The sequence below is a fragment of the Coregonus clupeaformis genome, chromosome 21 (assembly GCF_020615455.1).
Source record: "Coregonus clupeaformis isolate EN_2021a chromosome 21, ASM2061545v1, whole genome shotgun sequence".
Lineage (NCBI taxonomy): Eukaryota > Metazoa > Chordata > Actinopteri > Salmoniformes > Salmonidae > Coregonus > Coregonus clupeaformis.
Window position 1 is genome coordinate 35,884,854 of NC_059212.1, and position 20,271 is coordinate 35,905,124.

The window sequence follows — 20,271 nt, forward strand, 5'->3', positions numbered from 1 at the left end:
GCCATCTATAAAAATGGCCTACTAATAAATATAATAAATGCTATTTAGCAGACACTTTTATCCAAGCAACTTATCGTAGTGATACTCACTGGAACCAGTATCAGGGTACCCTTACAGTAGCTACTCGACACTGATTGTGTACTCTTGAAAATAATAGCCATCACTATGAATTCAAAACAACAGATTCCAACACAGTTTACTCAAAATACCCGTGTATTTATTCTACTGGCCTCTTACTAGCCCCTATTTCCCTCCATCTATACAGCATTATTTTTCTGTTGTTTAAATTCCCAATAAGAAACCGTTCTTCTTTCCTCTGATTAGGCCCTACACATTATAAAATGGCTGCAGGTATTGTAATTCATTTGTAATACACTGTTCATGAAGAAGCAGGCTTTATGGAAATGTCACCTGTCATCTGCCTGGGCAAGGGCTTTGACACAACATATGCTATAACACATGTCATAATGCCTCCCCCGTTCACAGGTCATTCATTAAGACGATGATGATATAGTAGGAAATGACTGATGTAAATCTTCTAGTCCTCGGCACATGCTTGATCTCATAGACAAATGATTTGTAATTACCTAATTATGGCCAAGCAAATATAGCGGGCTCATTTGCATAAAGCATGTTTCCCTGCCTCCAGCCAGGGACTGGGGAGGAGACTAGTCATCAGCCCTCTCTTTGCATACCCAGATGTGATGTCCTAAACAGAGGCAACCCAGGAGTTCACAGTCTAGTATAAACAGGTCAGAATTTTAGAAACATGGGATTCCAAGCCCTGGTAAAAGCTGAGGTTGTATGTAAAATGGGCTTGTGTGTGCTGGGGTTATGAAGGACTCAATACTGAGCTTTTTTTTTGTAGACACTGGAGATTGGGGGGCATGGACTCACTAGTTCTTCTGTCTATACATCCGGTCCCAGAACCTGATTTAGCTGATTTGGATTTGGTTCTGGGATTATATAAATCCCAATCCTCTAGTGGAGGGTCTCCTCTTCAGGGGGAAAGCTATAATCCAATTAGCTCGACACCAACTTCAATTACCTGATTTAGTTTGAGACATCGACTACATGTCACAGAATCAATAAGTACCTCAGAGCGTCTTATTTAAACATACAGTAGAGTTAGGGAATGTTTATGTATGGAAGTCTGTTTGGATTATGTTAAAAAGACACTCACTGGTGTCGATTAACATCATAGGAGGTTTATAGTTGTCTTATTGAAATCCTTTTGGTGTTAAAAGGTCAGATTATCCTATCAATAATAATTTGTTTCGAAAACGGAACAAACGGCAAAAAGTATATAATTTGATAAAGAAATGTGGTCATTTTTGATACATGAAGCCTTTATGTAATGAAAGTGTCCTTCCTCCTTCTCCTCAAATGTTCCATAATTTTCCATCTAGAAAAAAAAGCATGGCATTTAGATATGCAGTCCTGTTTTCCTCAGAGTCCAATGACGTTACACTTCTGCATTCAGCTTCTAAAAACCTGAACAAAGCTAATTATTTCGTTGACTGGCCAGGCAATAAATTGGAGGCATTAAAACACTTTCATTATGGAGATTAAAAAAGCATTGAATGGCTGATTTCTTAAACTGATGAGGATACTTGGGAAAACAAATCTAGCTCTTCATGCGTGGAACAGACCGGTACAGGCAAGACATGAGCACTTAAAAGGCCAAACAAGCTGACAAAAACATTGACCAAACCAGATATTAGAATAGGCAAAGTGCCTATTACCCATTGACTTGAATGGGAATATCAGTTCTAATAATTATATTTCTATGGTAGCATCATAGCATCAGGGTGGCAACAGTAGTATCATAATATGCTGATAGAGTTCGTTGATATTGCTTTTTAATGCAGGACCTGTCACAGCCTCACTGGAGAGGTAATTCCATTCTATGTAAAGCCAAAGTAATTCTGTTCCATGTTAACACAACGATTAAGGTCAAAATGTCCTCCTCCAAGACGATATATACTAGGAGTGAACAAAACAAGGAGGTATTACTGCTGCTATTTCAGAGGCATCTGCTACCATGATGATGACTAAGACAGCCAGTGCTCCTGATGTTACCGAATGGGTACAGTTAGCACACAGCTAACAGAGGAACGAATGGGGGTATTCAGGCACATATTAACACCAGCAATCAGCATTAACCCTGTGATCTGATCATATAATTTATCCAGCAGCTACACAATCAACAAGTCCTTTCCAATTAGATGTGTACAGAGCTGTCACGATCGTCTGAAGGAGGAGACCAATGCGCAGCGTTGCGAGTGAACATGATGACTTTATTAACTTAAAGCAACCACGAAGAAAACAACAAATGACGATCCGTGAAGTTCTATACTGAATACTACTAACAGCAACAAAGAAACAATAACCCACAACACAAAGGAGAAAACACACAGAATATATATGGCTCCCAATCAGAGATAACGAGCCGACAGCTGACACTCGTTACCTCCGATTGGGAGTCATCGACCAATCACCACCTGACACAAACAAAATGAAACTCACCCATCCCCAACACCACCAAATGAAATACACCCAAACACATGAAAATGAACAACCCTGGCTCAATATAAACGTCCATAGAGCCAGAGTGTCACAGTACCCCCCTAAAGGTGCGAACTCCGGGCGCACCAACATCAGGACTAGGGGAGGGTCTGGGTGGGCGTCTGTCCATGGTGGCGGCTCTGGGCCCCGGTCGTGATCCCCACCCCACCACAGTCACAACCTGCTTCGGTAGCCTCCCAATGACCACCCTCCACCTAACCCCACCTGGACTAAGGGGCAACCCCGGACTAAGGGGCAGCATCGGCCTAAGGGGCAGCACCGGGATAAGGGGCAGCACCGGGCTAAGGGACAGCACCGGACTACGGGGCAGCACCGGACTACGGGCAGTACCGGACTAAAGGGCAGTACAGGACTAAGGGGCAGCACCGGGCTAAGGGGCAGTACCGGGCTCAGGGGCAGTACCGGACTCAGGGGCAGCACCGGACTCAGGGGCAGCACCGGACTCAGGGGCAGCACCGGGCTAAAGGGCAGCACCGGACTAAGGGGCAGCACCGGGCTAAGGGGCAGTACCTGACTAGATGGCGGATCCTGGCTGGCTGGCTCTGGCGGATCCTGGCGGGACGGCTCTGGCTGATCCTGGCGGGACGGCTCTGGCGGATCCTGGCGGGACGGCTCTGGCGGATCCTGGCGGGACGGCTCTGGCGGATCCTGGCTGGACGGCTCTGGCGGATCCTGGCTGGACGGCTCTGGCGGATCCTTGCTGGACGGCTCTGGCGGATCCTGGCTGGACGGCTCTGGCGGATCCTGGCAGGACGGCTCTGGCGGATCCTGGCAGGACGGCTCTGGCGGATCCTGGCTGGCTGACGGATCTGGCGGATCCTGGCGGGCTGACGGATCTGGCTGCTCATGGCTGGCTGACGGATCTGGCTGCTCGCGGCTGGCTGACGGATCTGGCTGCTCGCGGCTGGCTGACGGATCTGGCTGCTCATGGCTGGCTGGACGGATCTGGCTGCTCATGGCTGGCTGACGGGTCTGGCTGCTCATGGCTGGCTGACGGATCTGGCTGCTCGTGGCTGGCTGACGGATCTGGCTGCTCATGGCTGGCTGACGGATCTGGCTGCTCATGGCTGGCTGACGGATCTGGCTGCTCATGGCTGGCTGACGGATCTGGCTGCTCATGGCTGGCTGACGGATCTGGCTGCTCATGGCTGGCTGACGGATCTGGCTGCTCATGGCTGGCTGACGGATCTGGCTGCTCATGGCTGGCTGACGGATCTGGCTGCTCATGGCTGGCTGACGGGTCTGGCTGCTCATGGCTGGCTGACGGATCTGGCTGCTCATGGCTGGCTGACGGATCTGGCTGCTCATGGCTGGCTGACGGGTCTGGCTGCTCATGGCTGGCTGACGGGTCTGGCTGCTCATGGCTGGCTGACGGGTCTGGCTGCTCATGGCTGGCTGACGGATCTGTAGGCTCAGTACAGACGGGCAGTTCAGACGGCGTTGGGCAGACGGACAGTTCAGACGGCGTTGGGCAGACGGGCAGTTCAGACGGCGTTGGGCAGACGGGCAGTTCAGGCGCCGTTGGGCAGACGGGCAGTTCAGACGGCGTTGGGCAGACGGGCAGTTCAGACGGCGTTGGGCAGACGGGCAGTTCAGGCCGGCTGGCGACGCACATCGTGGACCTGGTGCGTGGAGTAGGAACAGGCCGGACCGTGCACGGAACACCCACCACTGGCCTTAACTGGGGATCAAGAACGGACCGGACCAGACTGGGAACACACTTCAGTCTCTCATGCCGTGCCACAACAACTTCCCTCCCTCTACTCGCCAATGGCTCCCCGTAATCCGATAGCCTTCTCTCCTTTTCTCCCTGTGGCAGCCTCCTGCTGCCCAGGCGCCCAAGCCATGTGCCCCCCCCCAAAAAATTTTTGGGGAGTAACCACGGGCTTCCAGCCTCGACTCCGCGCTTCCTCTTCATACCACCTCCTCTCGGCTGCAGCTGCCTCCAGCTCTTCACGAGGGCGGTGATATTCCTCCTCATACCACCTCCTCTCGGCTGCAGCTGCCTCCAGCTCTTCACGAGGGCGGTGATGTTCCTCCGGTTGTGCCCAAGGACCCTTTCCAGCCCGAATCTCCTCCCATGTCCAAAAATCCTTAGGAGGCGTCCATAAATCCTGCGTAGGTAGGTCTTGTTGCCGCTTGTTACGCCGCTTGGTCCTCTTGGGGTGGGTTATTCTGTCACGATCGTCTGAAGGAGGAGACCAATGCGCAGCGTTGCGAGTGAACATGATGACTTTATTAACTTAAAGCAACCACGAAGAAAACAACAAATGACGATCCGTGAAGTTCTATACTGAATACTACTAACAGCAACAAAGAAACAATAACCCACAACACAAAGGAGAAAACACACAGAATATATATGGCTCCCAATCAGAGATAACGAGCCGACAGCTGACACTCGTTACCTCCGATTGGGAGTCATCGACCAATCACCACCTGACACAAACAAAATGAAACTCACCCATCCCCAACACCACCAAATGAAATACACCCAAACACATGAAAATGAACAACCCTGGCTCAATATAAACGTCCATAGAGCCAGAGTGTCACAAGAGCCAAGGCAGTGGGTGGAGGTGGAGCAACATAAGCTTAACCCAATAGGATGGAACAACTGTTACTGTGGAGAATCAGGAGGTAGATATGATGATTGCCTTAATTAACATATAACACAAAAAATAAATGAGAGCCTAATGGCTGTGGTGTAGTGGAGTGAAGCGAGATGAGAGAAGGCATCTTCTTCTACAGTGTCTGTCCTCCTGTCCACCATTTACCATGCATCATAAAGCTGTTAGTTAGAGGGCTTTTAAGTTCATGGTTCATCAGCCTGGATGTCTTTAAACAACAACAACCACATAAAATTTATAGATAATATAAACTGCAGATTTGGTAAATTAAGATAGACACTCATTGGTATTGTTAGAGATCAATGAGATCAGGCCTCTGAGCACAGATATTTAGAGATCTTTGGTCCACGTTTGATGCTGAGCTGTCTCTACTCCTAATGATCGTCCCTCCACTCCACAGCAGGTGGTCCACTGGGAGAAGTGGGGACCGGAGGACCAGATTAGCACCACTGGGGTTTGGGCTGAGCCCAGCTGAGTTGTCTACGGCGGGCAGGGAGGCGGGGCCAGGGAGGGACACATTTACATTTACATTTACGTCATCTATTCTGCCTCACACTACCTCTCTCTTTAAAGATCGATTCATCGACCGCCTCAGCAAGGCCTCAAGGTGTGAGTGTGTATGGTGTGTGTGTGTGTGTGTGTGTGTGCACGCATGTGTGTGTGCATCATCATCGACATCGATGGACAGCTAAGAGTACTTGGACGATACAGTATATTGTAGACTGAGGTGGTTGGTCCGGCATGACATCCAAGGTGGGGTTCTGTATGTATGATGGTATGTACAGTATGATGTGTTGTGTTGTGTGTGTTGCACGCATTAGGCCGTCAGTTAAAGAAGTGCTCTCCGTTCCTGTGAATTAACCAGCAGTTGGGAAGTGCAGGTCAAGGCGGTGCCATCTGTAAATGTCACAGGCACTGCTTGCTCATTTTACACATCATTAAAGCCATTATTCCTAACCTGTATCAGAGCAATCAGGAGCAGGGCATTACTGAGACACACACGGGCCCCGGGGGAACCGCACCGCACCAAAACTCAGAGAGAGAGAGAGAGAGAGAGAGGAGGAGAGGAGGAGAGAATACACTCTCTCCATCTCACTGACATAAACACACACACAGGCGTGCATAGATAGACACACATGCACGCACAAGAACAACAGGGGCACACACGCACGCACGCACGCACACACACACACACAAATACCCCCTCACACAACAACAACCTAACAAACACGCACAAAACCAACACTCAAGCCACAGCCTAATAGCAAAACTACACCTAGCAATACGGCAAGTGAAAAAACGGTCAATTACACAATGTATCTGTGGGCAGTGTGTAGCGTATAGAGCCGCCCGTATGATAATCTTGTTATTCCTTTTTCTCCAACGTGCGGTGGATGGTGTTTGGAAAGCTGAGGAGCGGAAGAGCCATTACTATAGCTCCTCTGGGCTCCAGGGACAGCTTTGGGAAATGAGACACTGTACGGGCCAGGGAGGGAGTCAGTGACAAAACAAACTATTTAGATAAACATCCACCATTAGTACAGGACTGTTAAACCTCAATTTCCTAATCCTCTGCTGGACTCCAGAGGACATTAACCCTTAACTCACTGAGGTGGAGGGACAATCTGGTCTCATAGCTTTTCGTATAATAATATGCCATTTAGCAGACGCTTTTATCCAAAGCGACTTACAGTCATGTGTGCATACATTTTTACGTATGGGTGGTCCCGGGGATCGAACCCACTACCCTGGCGTTACAAGCGCCATGCTCTACCAATTGAGCTACAGAGGACCATTCTGTATGTTCTGTATGTAAATCTGGGACACTCAATTTAGTATGATACACTATATATACAAACTACGTGGACACCCCTTCAAATTAGTGGATTCGGCCATTTCAGCCACACCCGTTGCTGACAGGTGTATAAAATCACACAGCCATGCAATCTCCATAAAACACCAGTCTCAACATTAACAGTGAAGACGCGACTCCGGGATGCTGACCTTCTAGGCAGAGTTGCAAAGAAAAAGCCATATCTCAGACTGGCCAATAAAAATAAAAGATTAAGATGGGCAGTCTGAGATATGGCTTTTTTTGCAACTCTGCCTAGAAGGATAGCATCCTGGAGTCGCCTCTTTACTGTTGACGTTGAGACTGGTGTTTTGCGGGTACTATTTAATGAAGCTGCCAGTTGAGGACCTGTGAGGCGCCTGTTTCTCAAACTAGACACTCTAATGTATTTGTCCTCTTGCCCAGTTGTGCACCGGGGCCTCCCACTCCTCTTTCTATTCTGGTTAGAGCCAGTTTGCGCTGTTCTGTGAAGGGAGTAGTATGCAGCGTTGTACGAGATCTTCAGTTTCTTGGCAATTTGGAATAGCCTTCATTTCTCAGAACAAGAATAGACTGATGAGTTTCAGAATAAAGTTATTTGTTTCTGGCCATTTTGAGCCTGTAATCGAACCCACAATTGCTGATGCTACAGATACTCAACTAGTCTCAAGAAGGCCAGTTTTATTGCTTCTTTAATCAGCACAACAGTTTTCAGCTGTGCTAACATAATTGCAAAAGGGTTTTCTAATGATCAATTAGCCTTTTAAAATGATAAACTTGGATTAGCAAACACAACGTGCCATTGGAACACAGGACTGATCGTTGCTGATAATGGGCCTCTGTACGCCTATGTAGATATTACATTAAAAATCAGCCGTTTCCAGCTACAATAGCCATTTACAACATTAACAATGTCTACACTGTATTTCTGATCAATTTGATGTTATTTTAAATGGACAAAAAAATTGCTTTTCTTTCGAAAACAAGGACATTTCTAAGTGACCCCAAACTTTTGAACGGTAGTGTATATACCACAAAGGAGTGTGGTTAGTCGGGGTGGATGGGTGGGCGTATAATGCAAATGTCTAGCAACCCAAAGGTTGCGAGTTCAAATCTCATCTCGGACAACATTAGCATTTTAGCTAATGAGCAACTTTTCAACTACTTACTACTAACCAGAGGAAGGCCCTAAAAATTGTCAAAGACTCCAGCCACCCAAGTCATAGACTGTTACAGCACTGAGGTTGAGGGAGGGAGTGGAGGAGTCTGGGCATTATGGTATACTTTATATAACCTAGGGATGGGCACGGTTAAATAAAGGTTAATATATATGAATATTTGAATACTTGCGAGAGTATACATAAAATAAAATAAATAATCATAGGCCTATTTTAACAATGAAAAGGCTTTGTCTCAAATTAATACAATTATATCTGTGACATTGCTACACACAAAGATATACCATGCCATTTGAAATTCTTAATTTAATAACACAACAAACTTTTGAATGTAGTTTTTATGATGTGCGTCCCATAAAAAGACATACCATATAGGCTACACAGGTTTGTTGTTTTTGCCACTAGCAGTTAAGAGTGTTGGGCCAGTAACCGAAAGTTTGCTGGTTCGAATCCCTGAGTCGGCAAGGTGGACAAATCTGCCGTTCTGCCCTTGAGCAAGGCAGTTAACCCCCAACAACAACTGCTCGCCGGCGCCGATGACGTGCATGCCGATTAAGGCAGCCCCCCGCACCTCTCTGATTCAGAGCGGTTAGGTTAAATGCGGAAGACACATTTCGGTTATATGCATTCAGTTGTGCAACTGACTAGGTATCCCCCTTCCCCACTACAGTGAGAGGTTCCATGTGTAGCAGCAACATAAAGTGAGAAATCTCTAATCAATGCAAAATGGAATACAAATTATGGCATTAAGTTAGCTAAATGAGAAGGAGTAGGCTAAAATGAGCAACCAACAGGTAGGCTGTTGTTTAATCTGAATGGAGTTGTTGTAGACAAGGACGGGGAGCGCAGCAAAATAGCCTCAACTAGCCTAGCTAGCTAGCTAACATCTGGCTATTTTAGCTAACTTCTTTACATTGATTTGATGCAGTAAAGACAGGCCCTGTCAGATGGGATGATATATAACCTAGCGCAGGGATCATCAACTAGATTCAGCCGCAGGCCAATATTTTCTTGAGCGGATTGTCATGGGGCCGGAACATAATAAATAAAAAAAGTTAGATTGCAAATTGACCGCAAGAAGCCCAAACAGATATAATATGGGACTAAAACATAATAATTTCAAACCTTGATTACATTTGGGGACATTGCCCTGTGTAGGGTGCTGTCTTTCGGATGGGACGTTAAAATGGGTGTCTTGACTCTGTGTGGTCATTCAAATTCCCATGGCACTTGTTGTAAGAGTAGGGGTGTTATCCCCGGTGTCATTGCTAAATTCCCAACCTGGCCACATTCCATCATGGCCACCTAATCATCCCCCTCATTCCTAATTGGCATAGATCACTCCTCACCTCTCCACCTGATAGCTGATGTGTGGTGAGCGTTCTGGCACAAAAATGGTCGCAGTGGATCATTGAGGTGGGTGCTACACATTGATGGTGGATGAGGTGAGTTTCTCCCTACTATGTAAAGCACTTTGAATACCTCAGTTAGTAAAAAAAGTGCTATATAAATCCAATCAATTATTATTAATTATTATTATTTGTATACATGTACATTCACATGTCTCTCTATTATGCTTGGAAATACTTTTAATTAAAATCACTTGGAGCTGATTTCCTGGTGTTTTTACAGTCTTTTATGTCCAACAATGAACATTAGAATAAATATATATATATATATATACACACATTTTTTTTTTTGCTCAGAAAACTTGGGGGGCCAAATAAAACCATCCACGGGCCAAATTCGGCCCATGGGCCGCCAGTTGGGGAACTCTGTCCTAGCGAATCAGTGGCTACTTTTTATTTCTCTCCCTCCTGTGTCACACACACCACCGGCCCCTGAAGGTTGAAGGTGGATGATTATTCTCTGTGAAATGATGCAACAATGCTATCTACACATCAAGGTAGTTTCTGAACACCAACTCGAAGAAGAGTAGTCATTTGCAATGAACATCTCTGGTTTCAAGCCAACTCATATTCAACCAACTCACATCTAGCTCAATTTCACATGCAGTTTATAACAAGGCTACCTGTGAATACAAATCTGCAATAAATGCAACTGACAAAACATGGCAAGACATAAGTGTAACTTGTAAACATGAAAATTTTAAAATTAGACACATTTTTATTTTTCAACTACCACTTAAAACCTCACTGCTGTGTCCCTGACAAGATCATATGTCCTCATCTATAAAACTGAGGAGGATCTGACCCACCTCTCTTCTTCTCTCCTAATTTCTTCCCCCTTTCTCTCGCCATCCCTCCATCTCTGCCCGTCTGTTGCCACTTCCAACTGAATACGCTAACCCCACATATCAAACAATGAACATTTGATACACTTTCCTTCTTTTAAAGATAAAGACATTAATGAAGCTCCCCTTCCTCACAGTCTGTAGTAATCAGAAGGGCCTCCCCCAGAACACAACACTTTATCGGCCATCGATTTCCCAGTGGGATTTAAAGGCGGGTGGCTTGCGGGTGGTGTGCGAGCGGCTCGTACCAAGAGCCCCGACGCCGGGCGGCTGCTGAGAAACACATTAAGAGGCTGTCAGTTGTCTCACCATGCATCCTGCATCATCCTTTAAGCACATGAGAAGTTCATTACACTGCACACGGCTGACAGTGCACTGGGATATTAGGGTCTGTGTCTGTTGTGCACTTCCTCTGAGGAAAGCATATAGTGGAGACGCAGTCGACATGGCGGAGAGAATTCACTCTGCTGCCAATGCATGTCCTGCCTCTACTATACTGATTTGGAGGCATATACATTGAAGGCTAGATGCCACTGGAACTGCTCTCGACTAACAAAGGAAGTTCGCTACACCCGCAATAACATCTGCTAAACACGTGTATGTGACAAATAACATTTGATTTGATTTGAAGTTAAAGTGACTTTCAATCAATAGTCAGACTGCTAAATTGACTTCCCTGACTAAAATGGCCCAATATAAAACATTTTACATTTTTGTCATTTAGCGGACACTCTTATCTAGAGCGACTTACAGTAGTGAGCGCATATATTTTCATATTTGTTCGTAAAACCACACCTTCGTAGGTACTGTATTTTTTAAAACCAAATTCTGTGATAACATTGCCAGTCGGTCTCTTTTCTCTTCAACTGAAGGTTTGTCTAAATGCACCGGTGCATCAATCTAAGTAATTTAAACTCTGTCAGTTTAAACTAGAGATATCTGTTTTTTTTGCATGGGCTGTGTCTCAAGCCACCACATCTGCCTATGTCACCCTTCCGCATCTGCGGTGGAAAGTGGCCGAGCTACAGCGGTGTTTGTCAGACCATGAGACATCCCGAAAATCGGTCTTCATACAAAAACATCTGTAGCATCCGAACGAACACGATGGTTGTGTCTGTTTTGCTCTACGACCCCCACAAGTGTCACAGGACTTATCTGAAGGTAACTGGTACCAGTAAAATATTTTTAATGGAAGTATGGAGGTAGTTTTGTGCCTACCCAAAAAAAGGGGTTAAATATGTGTAAAAAAATAACTGAAATATTACCTGAGCTTTCTTATATCTCCTAGATATAGGACAAACACTTCAAAACCTTATTCATTATGATTTATTTTTTAACTGTCTTTTTTGCCATTTATGAATGTGTTACTCAATGCATTTCTATGGGCTATAGTAGTAAAGGACAAATTCAATATTTTATCAAACCATTATTTAAATATATTATTTTGATACCTAAAGTGGTCCTAAAATTCAAAATCAAATAGCAAAACTATCCATGGTATGACCATCTTAAAACAATTCCATATGTCAGCTTAGACATAAGCGGCTTAGACTCTTAAGCAATGAGGAATGGAATTAGGACGCATGGTATGTAGGGAGCACAAGTTTTTCCTGACCACATGACCTGCCCAGGAAAAACTCTTGACCCAAGTTGAAGTCTATAACTAGGATCCAGAGGTTTTCCTGGGCAGGTCATGTGGTCAGGAATATTTCCCTGGCCCTACTCATTTATAAACATAACTGTCTGGCTAAGATATCGCCTTGGCTACAGACAAGACTTCACAGTAGCAACAGTTTCTCGAGGCCCCCTTACACAACCTGTTCTTCCCATATTGACTAAAACGATTGATCACCTTAAAACGCTCACACTCCTTTGATTTATGATGCTTCACAACAACTAAAACTCAATTTCTGCCTGCATTCCAGGGCTCTGATTGCCCCGTAAATGAGATAAACTGATAGCAATTTATTCAAGGATCCAACCTCTCCCTCCATCCCTCCCTCCCTCCCTCTCCCCTTCTTTCAAGAGACACAACCTGCATCCTACACTTGAGTGATTCCGATATTTAAGCAATATGTCTGTATTGCGGAAGCGTTCAGTAGAACAGACAATCTGATGCTAATAGAAAATCTCAGAAGAGAGGTAAAAAAAAAGAGAAGAAGAAAAAATAATGTGCTTCTTATTTGACAGAGAGTAAAACTTTCTGAATCCACACGTTTCCATTGACACCACATGCTGACTTCCATTCACTTCCATTGACACCACACGTTCACTCATCCAAAACTAGAGTATAAAGTTATTCATTTTAATGTGGACATGTGGACTAATTATTGATTTCAAGCTATATGGGACAGAACAAAAGGTTGGGAGTGACGTTGAGATGGGCTAATGTCCATTAATGAGTCCCTCAATGCAATGTGACCAAGGGAATCCACCCAGCTCCCTAATGTTAGCCATCACTCATTCAAGCCCCTAAGACCATTATTGGAGTGATTCTGACAGTGCTGGTCCATTAAGGTCTACATTCTTTCTTGGTTTATCTTTCTTGGAATGCAAGATCCAGTATAGGGCATTATGGGCAAGCTTACTTAGGAAGAAATGGGGGCAAAATCATGGTAATGTGAATAAGGCTTACATTTTATATACTGTCAAATCAATACTCCTACGGAAAACAGGGGTAAGAATTATCCAAGATTGGCCAAAAGATCCCAGATAGAGAAACACAACGAACACACTCACCTATCTTTGACAATGAAACTACTGTACCAACATATCAACAACACTTATCACCGGTGCTTGTGATCTGTGCTTGAAACGATGTGGTCAGTGGTCTCATTCAAACTAGAAGGTAGTCTCATTCAAACTAGAAGGCGGACTGTCAGCGACACCATGATAAAAGTGTAACGATTATAAATACTAAGCGTCATTAAGGAGGCATCAGTGCCAATGCTGTTGATATGCAGCATATCAATCATGTTGATTGATCATCTCTGGCTCCAGTGACATCAGTTTTATGGCCTTAGAGACAGGAGTCTGTGTTTCACAATGCCGTCCAATTAGAGCTGTCCATCATTATTAATTCAGCAGAGGGTTGGGTGGAGGAGAGGACATCCACAGCTTCTAGAGCTCAGGGCGGTTGGTTCTTCACACTCTGGCTAGACTGGGGGAGAATAGGATAGGCTATACATGGACTTGCACTGGACTCCAGTATGCTAACCAGATTTACTATGTTCCCATTTCAGACTGTTTTAAATGTTTTCAGAATGTTTCTGTATTGTTGCAGACTGTTTTGACTAGTTTCTGATGGTTTTGACAAGTTTGCAGAAGGAGTGTCTTCTGGTGGTCCTCTGTAGCTCAATTGGTAGAGTATGACACTTGTAACGCCAGGGTAGTGGGTTCGATCCCCGGGACCACCCATACGTAAAAATGTATGCACACATGACTAAGTCGCTTTGGATAAAAGCGTCTGCTAAATGGCATATTATTTATTTATTTATTATTTATAACTCCTGTGCTAACTCCTGGCTTACCTTCGTTGCCTGTAGATGGTCCGTCTGGCTTGGTGATGCCTGTGCTCTTTTTCCGTTTGTGTTTCTTGCGGTTGGCGTGAGGCGAAGGGGGAGGCTCCTGCTTGGGACTGGTGGCACTGCCCACTCCAGAGCTGCAGGTCAGGGGCTCGCACATCTCGTTGGCTGGAGAAAGAGAGAAACACTGATCAGTGAAAGATATCATAATCAACTGTACTTTTTGACATGTTATGTACAAGATGTTTGATACAGTGTAAACACACACAGAAACATACTACATTTGCAAGTTTAGAAGAGAAAGACAGAAGGGTATGAATCATGAGATATTGACTAGTGATACCATACAGTGGGAATTCATACCCTGATACCAACAAATGAATGCAAAGTAATCGCAATGAAAAAGATGCCAACCCAATACTAGTGGTCCAAAAGTATCTGTCCTGCTGTGGCTTTAGAGCGGATGAAGGAAGAACAGACAGGTATGGGGGCAGCTCAGCTAACAAACAGTTAGTTAGGCTAGCCCCAGGCCAAGCTCTCTAGATGACTGTCAGTGAGTGACAGGGGGCTAAGAGCTGGCTTTGTTTCTGGTTGCCTAAGTGATTTTATAAATGTGATATTTAACCTGCGCCACTGTTGGGCAGAGAGGAGATAGAGGGCTGAAAGGATGGAGCTTGCCATCTTTCTGGTTTCCTGACATTTAACATCACTTTCCCTCTCCTTCTCCCCCTCAGGATGCCATTATGAATCTGGGGAGAGGAGAGATGGGGGCCAGGAGCCTTGGGGGCCGGGGAGAGGCAGCAAGGGCCAGGGCCAGTCCATGGGCCCCATATTGCTCTCCTTCTGCCGCCCCGTGTGGAGAGCAGGCAGCCTCCTCCATTGTCTCCCATCAAAAGTTCATTGTAGTGTGGCAAACTCCATTCATTTTCCTCTCCCTCCACACCGTCCCAGCCCCAGGCACCAGGAGCAGAGGGCGGTAGGACAAGAAGGAAGGGGGCTCGTATCAGGGATTATTGCCGTTGTCGTTGCACATACTCTAATGCCGCCACTGTCGCTGGCTGTGCCATTAGCCACTAGTGTACAACATCAGTTGTTAGGCCTAATTTGGTCATTACCTTACGGGAGATGGGGCTGTGTTGGAGGGAGGAGTGGGATGGGCTCAGCAGGAGGTGGAGGATGCTTAAGTGGAGGAGACTGGATCTCTTTAAAGGCCCCAGGCAGCCTGGTTGGAGCGTGGGCACAAAAATATAGGAGCCAACACACTACTAGGCATACATACATTGGATTCTTTTTAGTGTCACTGAGTAAGATGTACGTCAAGTCTCACTCAATACAGCCAGTACATTGTTAATGTGGTATGTATAAATGCTGTTGGATTTATCAGAACAAATTTGTCAGTAAAATATCCTAATGTCGATAAAACAAAATACGCTAGATGGGTGGATAAATTTTTTTGTCTGCAAAATAGATTGTGACAGTTGCGGTGGAAATGCATTTATTCGTAAATATTGACATAATAACCATAATGTCGAAGTAAACTTTTTTATTTCACCTTTATTTAACCAGGTAAGCCAGTTGAAAACAAGTTCTCATTTACAACTGCGACCTGGCCAAGATAAAGCAAAGCAGTGCGATAAAAACAATAACAAGAGAGTTACATACAGAGTTACATATGGAATAAACAAAACGTACAGTCAATAACACAATAGAAAATCTATATACAGTGTGTGCAAATGTAGTAAGTTATGGAGGTAAGGCAATAAATAGGCCATAGTGCAAAATTATTACAATTTAGTATTAACACTGGAGTGATAGATGTGCAGAAGATGATGTGCAAATAGAGATACTGGGGTGCAAATGAGCAAAATAAATAACAATGTAAATAACAATATGGGGATGAGGTAGTTGGGTGGGCTAATTACAGATGGGCTGTGTACAGGTGCAGTGATCGGTAAGCTGCTCTGACAACTGATGCTTAAAGATAGTGAGGGAGATAAGTGTCTCCAGCTTCAGATGATTTTTGCAGTTTGTTCCAGTCATTTGCATCAGAGAACTGGAAGGAATGGCAGCCAAAGGAGGTATTGGCTTTGGGGATGACCAGTGAGATATACCTGCTGGAACGCATACTACGGGTGGGTGTTGCTATGAGCTAAGAGGGGATTTGCCTAGAAGTGATTTATTGATGACCTGGAGCCAGTGGGTTTGGCGACGAATATGTAGTGAGGGCCAGCCAACGAATCATACAGGTCACAATGGTGGGTAGTATATGGGGCTTTGGTGACAAAACGGATGGCACTGTGATATACTACATCCAATTTGCTGAGTAGAGTGTTGGAGGCTATTTTGTAAATGACATCGCCGAAGTCAAGGATCGGTAGGATAGTCCGTTTTACGAGGGCATGTTTAGCAGCATGAGTGAAGGAGGCTTTGTTGCGAAATAGGAAGCCAATTCTAGATTTAACTTTGGATTGGAGATGCTTAATGTGAGTCTGGAAGGAGAGTTTATGGTCTAACCAGACACCTAGGTATTTGTAGTTGTCCACATATTCTAAGTCAGACCCGCCGAGAGTAGTGATTCTAGTCGGGCGGGCGGGTGCAAGCAGCGTTCGATTGAAGAGCACGCATTTAGTTTCACTAGCGTTTAAGAGGAGTGTTGTATGGCATTGAAGCTCATTTGGAGGTTTGTTAATACAGTGCCCAATGAAGGGCCAGATGTATACAAAATGGTGTTGTCTGCGTAGAGGTGGATGTGAGAGTCACCAGCAGCAAGAGCGACATCATTGATATACACAGAGAATAGAGTCGGCCCGATAATTGAACCCTGTGGCACCCCCATAGAAACTGCCAGATGTCCAGACAACAGGCCCTCCGATTTGACACCTTGAACTCTATCTGAGAAGTAGTTGGTGAACCAGACGAGGCAGTCATTTGAGAAACCAAGGCTATTTAGTCTGCCAATAAGAATGCGGTGATTGACAGAGTCAAAAGCCTTGGCCAGGTCGATAAAGACGGCTGCACAGTACTGTCTTTTATCGATCGCGGTTATTATATAGTTTAGGACCTTGAGCGTGGCTGAGGTGCACCCATGACCAGCTCGGAAACCAGATTGCATAGCGGAGAAGGTACGGTGGGATTCGAAATGGTCAGTGATCTGTTTGTTAACAGAGTTTCACCCCCTTTGAGTTTCACCCCCTTTGAAGAGGGGGATGACCGCAGCAGCTTTCCAATCTCTGGGAATCTCAGACGATACGAAAGAGAGGTTGAACAGGCTAGTAATAGGGGTTGCGACAATTTCGGCGGCTAATTTTAGAAAGAAAGGGTCCAGATTGTCTAGCCCAGCTGATTTGTAGGGGTCCAGATTTTGCAGCTCTTTCATGACAGCTATCTGAATTTGTGGGGGGGGGGCATGGGCAAGTTGCAGCAGAGGGTGCAGAGCTGGTGGCCGGGGTAAGGGTAGGGGTAGCCAGGTGGAAAGCATGGCCAGCCGTAGCAAAATGCTTATTGAAATATTCTCGAGGATCGTAGATTTATCGGTGGTGACAGTGTTTCCTAGCCTCAGTGCAGTAGATAGCTGGGAGGAGGTGCTTTTATTCTCCATGGACTTTACAGTGTCCCAAAACTTTTTGGAGTTAGTGCTACAGGATGCAAATTTCTGTTTGAAAAAGCTAGCCTTTGCTTTCATAACTGATTGTCGTGACTTCCCTGAAAAGTTGCATAGCGCGGGGGCTGTTCGATGCTAATGCAGTACGCCACAGGATGTTTTTGTGCTGGTCAAGGGCAGTCAAGTCTGGGGTGAACCAGGGGCTATATCTGTTCTTAGTTCTGAATTTTTTTGATTGGGGCATGCTTATTTAATATGGAGAGGAAAGCACTTTTGAAGAACATCCAGGCATGCTCTACTGACGGAATGAGGTCAATATCCATCCAGGATACCCGGGCCAGGTCAATTAGAAAGGCCTGCTCGCTGAAGTGTTTTAGGGAGCGTTTGACAGTGATGAGGGGTGGTCGTTTGACCACGGACCCATTACGGACGCAGGCAATGAGGCAGTGATCTCTGAGATCCTGGTTGAAGACAATGGAGGTGTATTTAGAGGGTATATTAGTCAGGATGATATCTATGAGGGTTCCCATGTTTACGGATTTAGGGTTGTACCTGGTAGGTTCCTTGATAATTTGCGTGAGATTGAGGGCATCTAGTTTAGATTGTAGGACGGCCGGGGTGTTAAGCATATCTCAGTTTACGTCACCAAGCAGTACGAACTCTGAGGATAGATGGGGGGCAAGTAATTCACATATGGTGTCCAGGGCACAACTGGGGGCTGAGGGGGGTTGTAGCGAGCGGCAACAGTGAGAGACTTATTTCTGGAAAGGTGGATTTTTAGAAGTAGAAGCTCAAACTGTTTGGGCATAGACCTGGATTGTATGATAGAGCTTTGCAGGCTATCTCTACAGTAGATTGCAACTCCGCCCCATTTGGCAGTTCTATCTAGACGGGAAATGTTGTAATTCGGGATGGACATTTCTGAATTTTTGGTGGCCTTTCTAAGCCAGGATTCAGACACTGCTAGAACATCAGGGTTGGCAGAGTGTGCTAACGCAGTGAATAACTCAAACTTGGGGAGGAGGCTTCTGATGTTAACATGCAAGAAACCAAGGCTTTTACGGTTACAGAAGTCAACAAATGATAGCGCCTGGGGAGTAGGAGTGATACTGGGGGCTATAGGGCCTGGGTTAACCTCTACATCACCAGAGGAACAGAGGAGGAATAGAATAAGGATACGGCTAAAGGCTTTAAGAACTGGTCTTCTAGTGCGTTGGGTACAGAGAATAAAAGGGGCAGATTTCTGGGCGTTGTAGAATAGATTCAGGGCATTATGTACAGACAAGGATATGGAAGGATATGAGTACAGTGGAGGTCCACCTAAGCATTGGGTAACGATGAAAGAGGTAGCATCACTGGAGATACCGATTGAGCCGGTCTCCGCGTGTATGGGGGGTGGGACAAAGGAGCTCTCTTAGGCTGGTTGAGCGGGACTTTGGGCTCTACAGTGAAATAGTACAATAAGAACTAGCCCAAACAGCAATAGGCTAGGCATATTGACATGGGAGAGAGGCATAACGCAATCACAGGTGTTATTCGAGAGGCCTAAGACAACAACTGGTAATGGCGACAAAAGTTTGGCTGAGGTTAAACAGATAAACAGGATAGGGTACCGTGTAAAGGAGTCAGAGATGCGTTCTGTCTCCTAGAGATGACCGTACTTTGGTGCGAAAAGTGCAAATCAATCCCAGAACAACAGCAAAGCACCTTGTGAAGATGCTGGAGGAAACAGGTACAAAAGTATCTATATCCACAGTAAAACGAGTCCTATATCGACATAACCTGAAAGGCCGCTCAGCAAGGAAGAAGCCACTGCTCCAAAACCGCCATAAAAAAGCCAGACTACGTTTGCTACTGCACATGTGGACAAATATTGTACTTTTTGGAGAAATGTCCTCTGGTCTGATGAAACAAAAATAGAACTGTTTGGCCATAATGACCATCGTTATGTTTGGAGGAAAAAGGTGGTGCTTGCAAGCCGAAGAACATAATCCCAACCGTGAAGCACCGGGGTGGCAGCATCATGCTGTGGGGGTGCTTTGCTTCAGGAGGGACTGGTGCACTTCACAAAATAGATGGCATCATGAGGAAGGAAAATTATGTGGATATATTGAAGCAACATCTCAAGACATCAGTCAGGAAGTTAAAGCTTGGTCACAAATGGGTCTTCCAAATGGACAATGACCCCAAGCATACTTCCAAAGTTGTGGCAAAATGGCTTAAGGACAACAAAGTCAAGGTATTGGAGTGGCCATCACAAAGCCCTGACCTCAATCCTTTTGTGGGCAGAAATGAAAAAGTGTGTGCGAGCAAGGAGGCCTACAAACCTGACTCAGTTACACCAGCTCTGTCAGGAGGAATGGGACAAAATTCACCCAACTTATTGTGGGAAGCTTGTGGAAGGCTACCTGAAATGTTTGACCCAAGTTAAACAATTTAAAGGCAATGCTACCAAATACTAATTCAATGTATGTAAACTTCTGAAATGAATAAAAGCTTAAATAAATCATTCTCTCTACTATTATTCTGACATTTCACATTCTTAAAATAAAGTGGTGATCCTAACTGATCTAAGACAGGGAATTTTACTAGGATTATATGTCAGGAATTGTGAAAACTGAGTTTAAATGTATTTGGCTAAGGTGTATGTAAACTTCCGACTTC

At 45.3% G+C, this 20,271-nt stretch overlaps 1 protein-coding gene across 1 annotated transcript in view; it reads right to left on the reverse strand.

The window, feature by feature from the left end:
- The window catches only part of LOC121535350 (arf-GAP with GTPase, ANK repeat and PH domain-containing protein 3), a 217,761-nt gene that overhangs the window by 18,866 nt on the left and 178,624 nt on the right, over nucleotides 1–20,271 (reverse strand). The window contains exon 13 of the mRNA XM_041842343.2: nucleotides 14,013–14,174. Within this exon, the coding sequence (XP_041698277.1) occupies nucleotides 14,013–14,174 (162 nt within the window). The remainder of the gene's footprint in view (nucleotides 1–14,012; nucleotides 14,175–20,271) is intronic.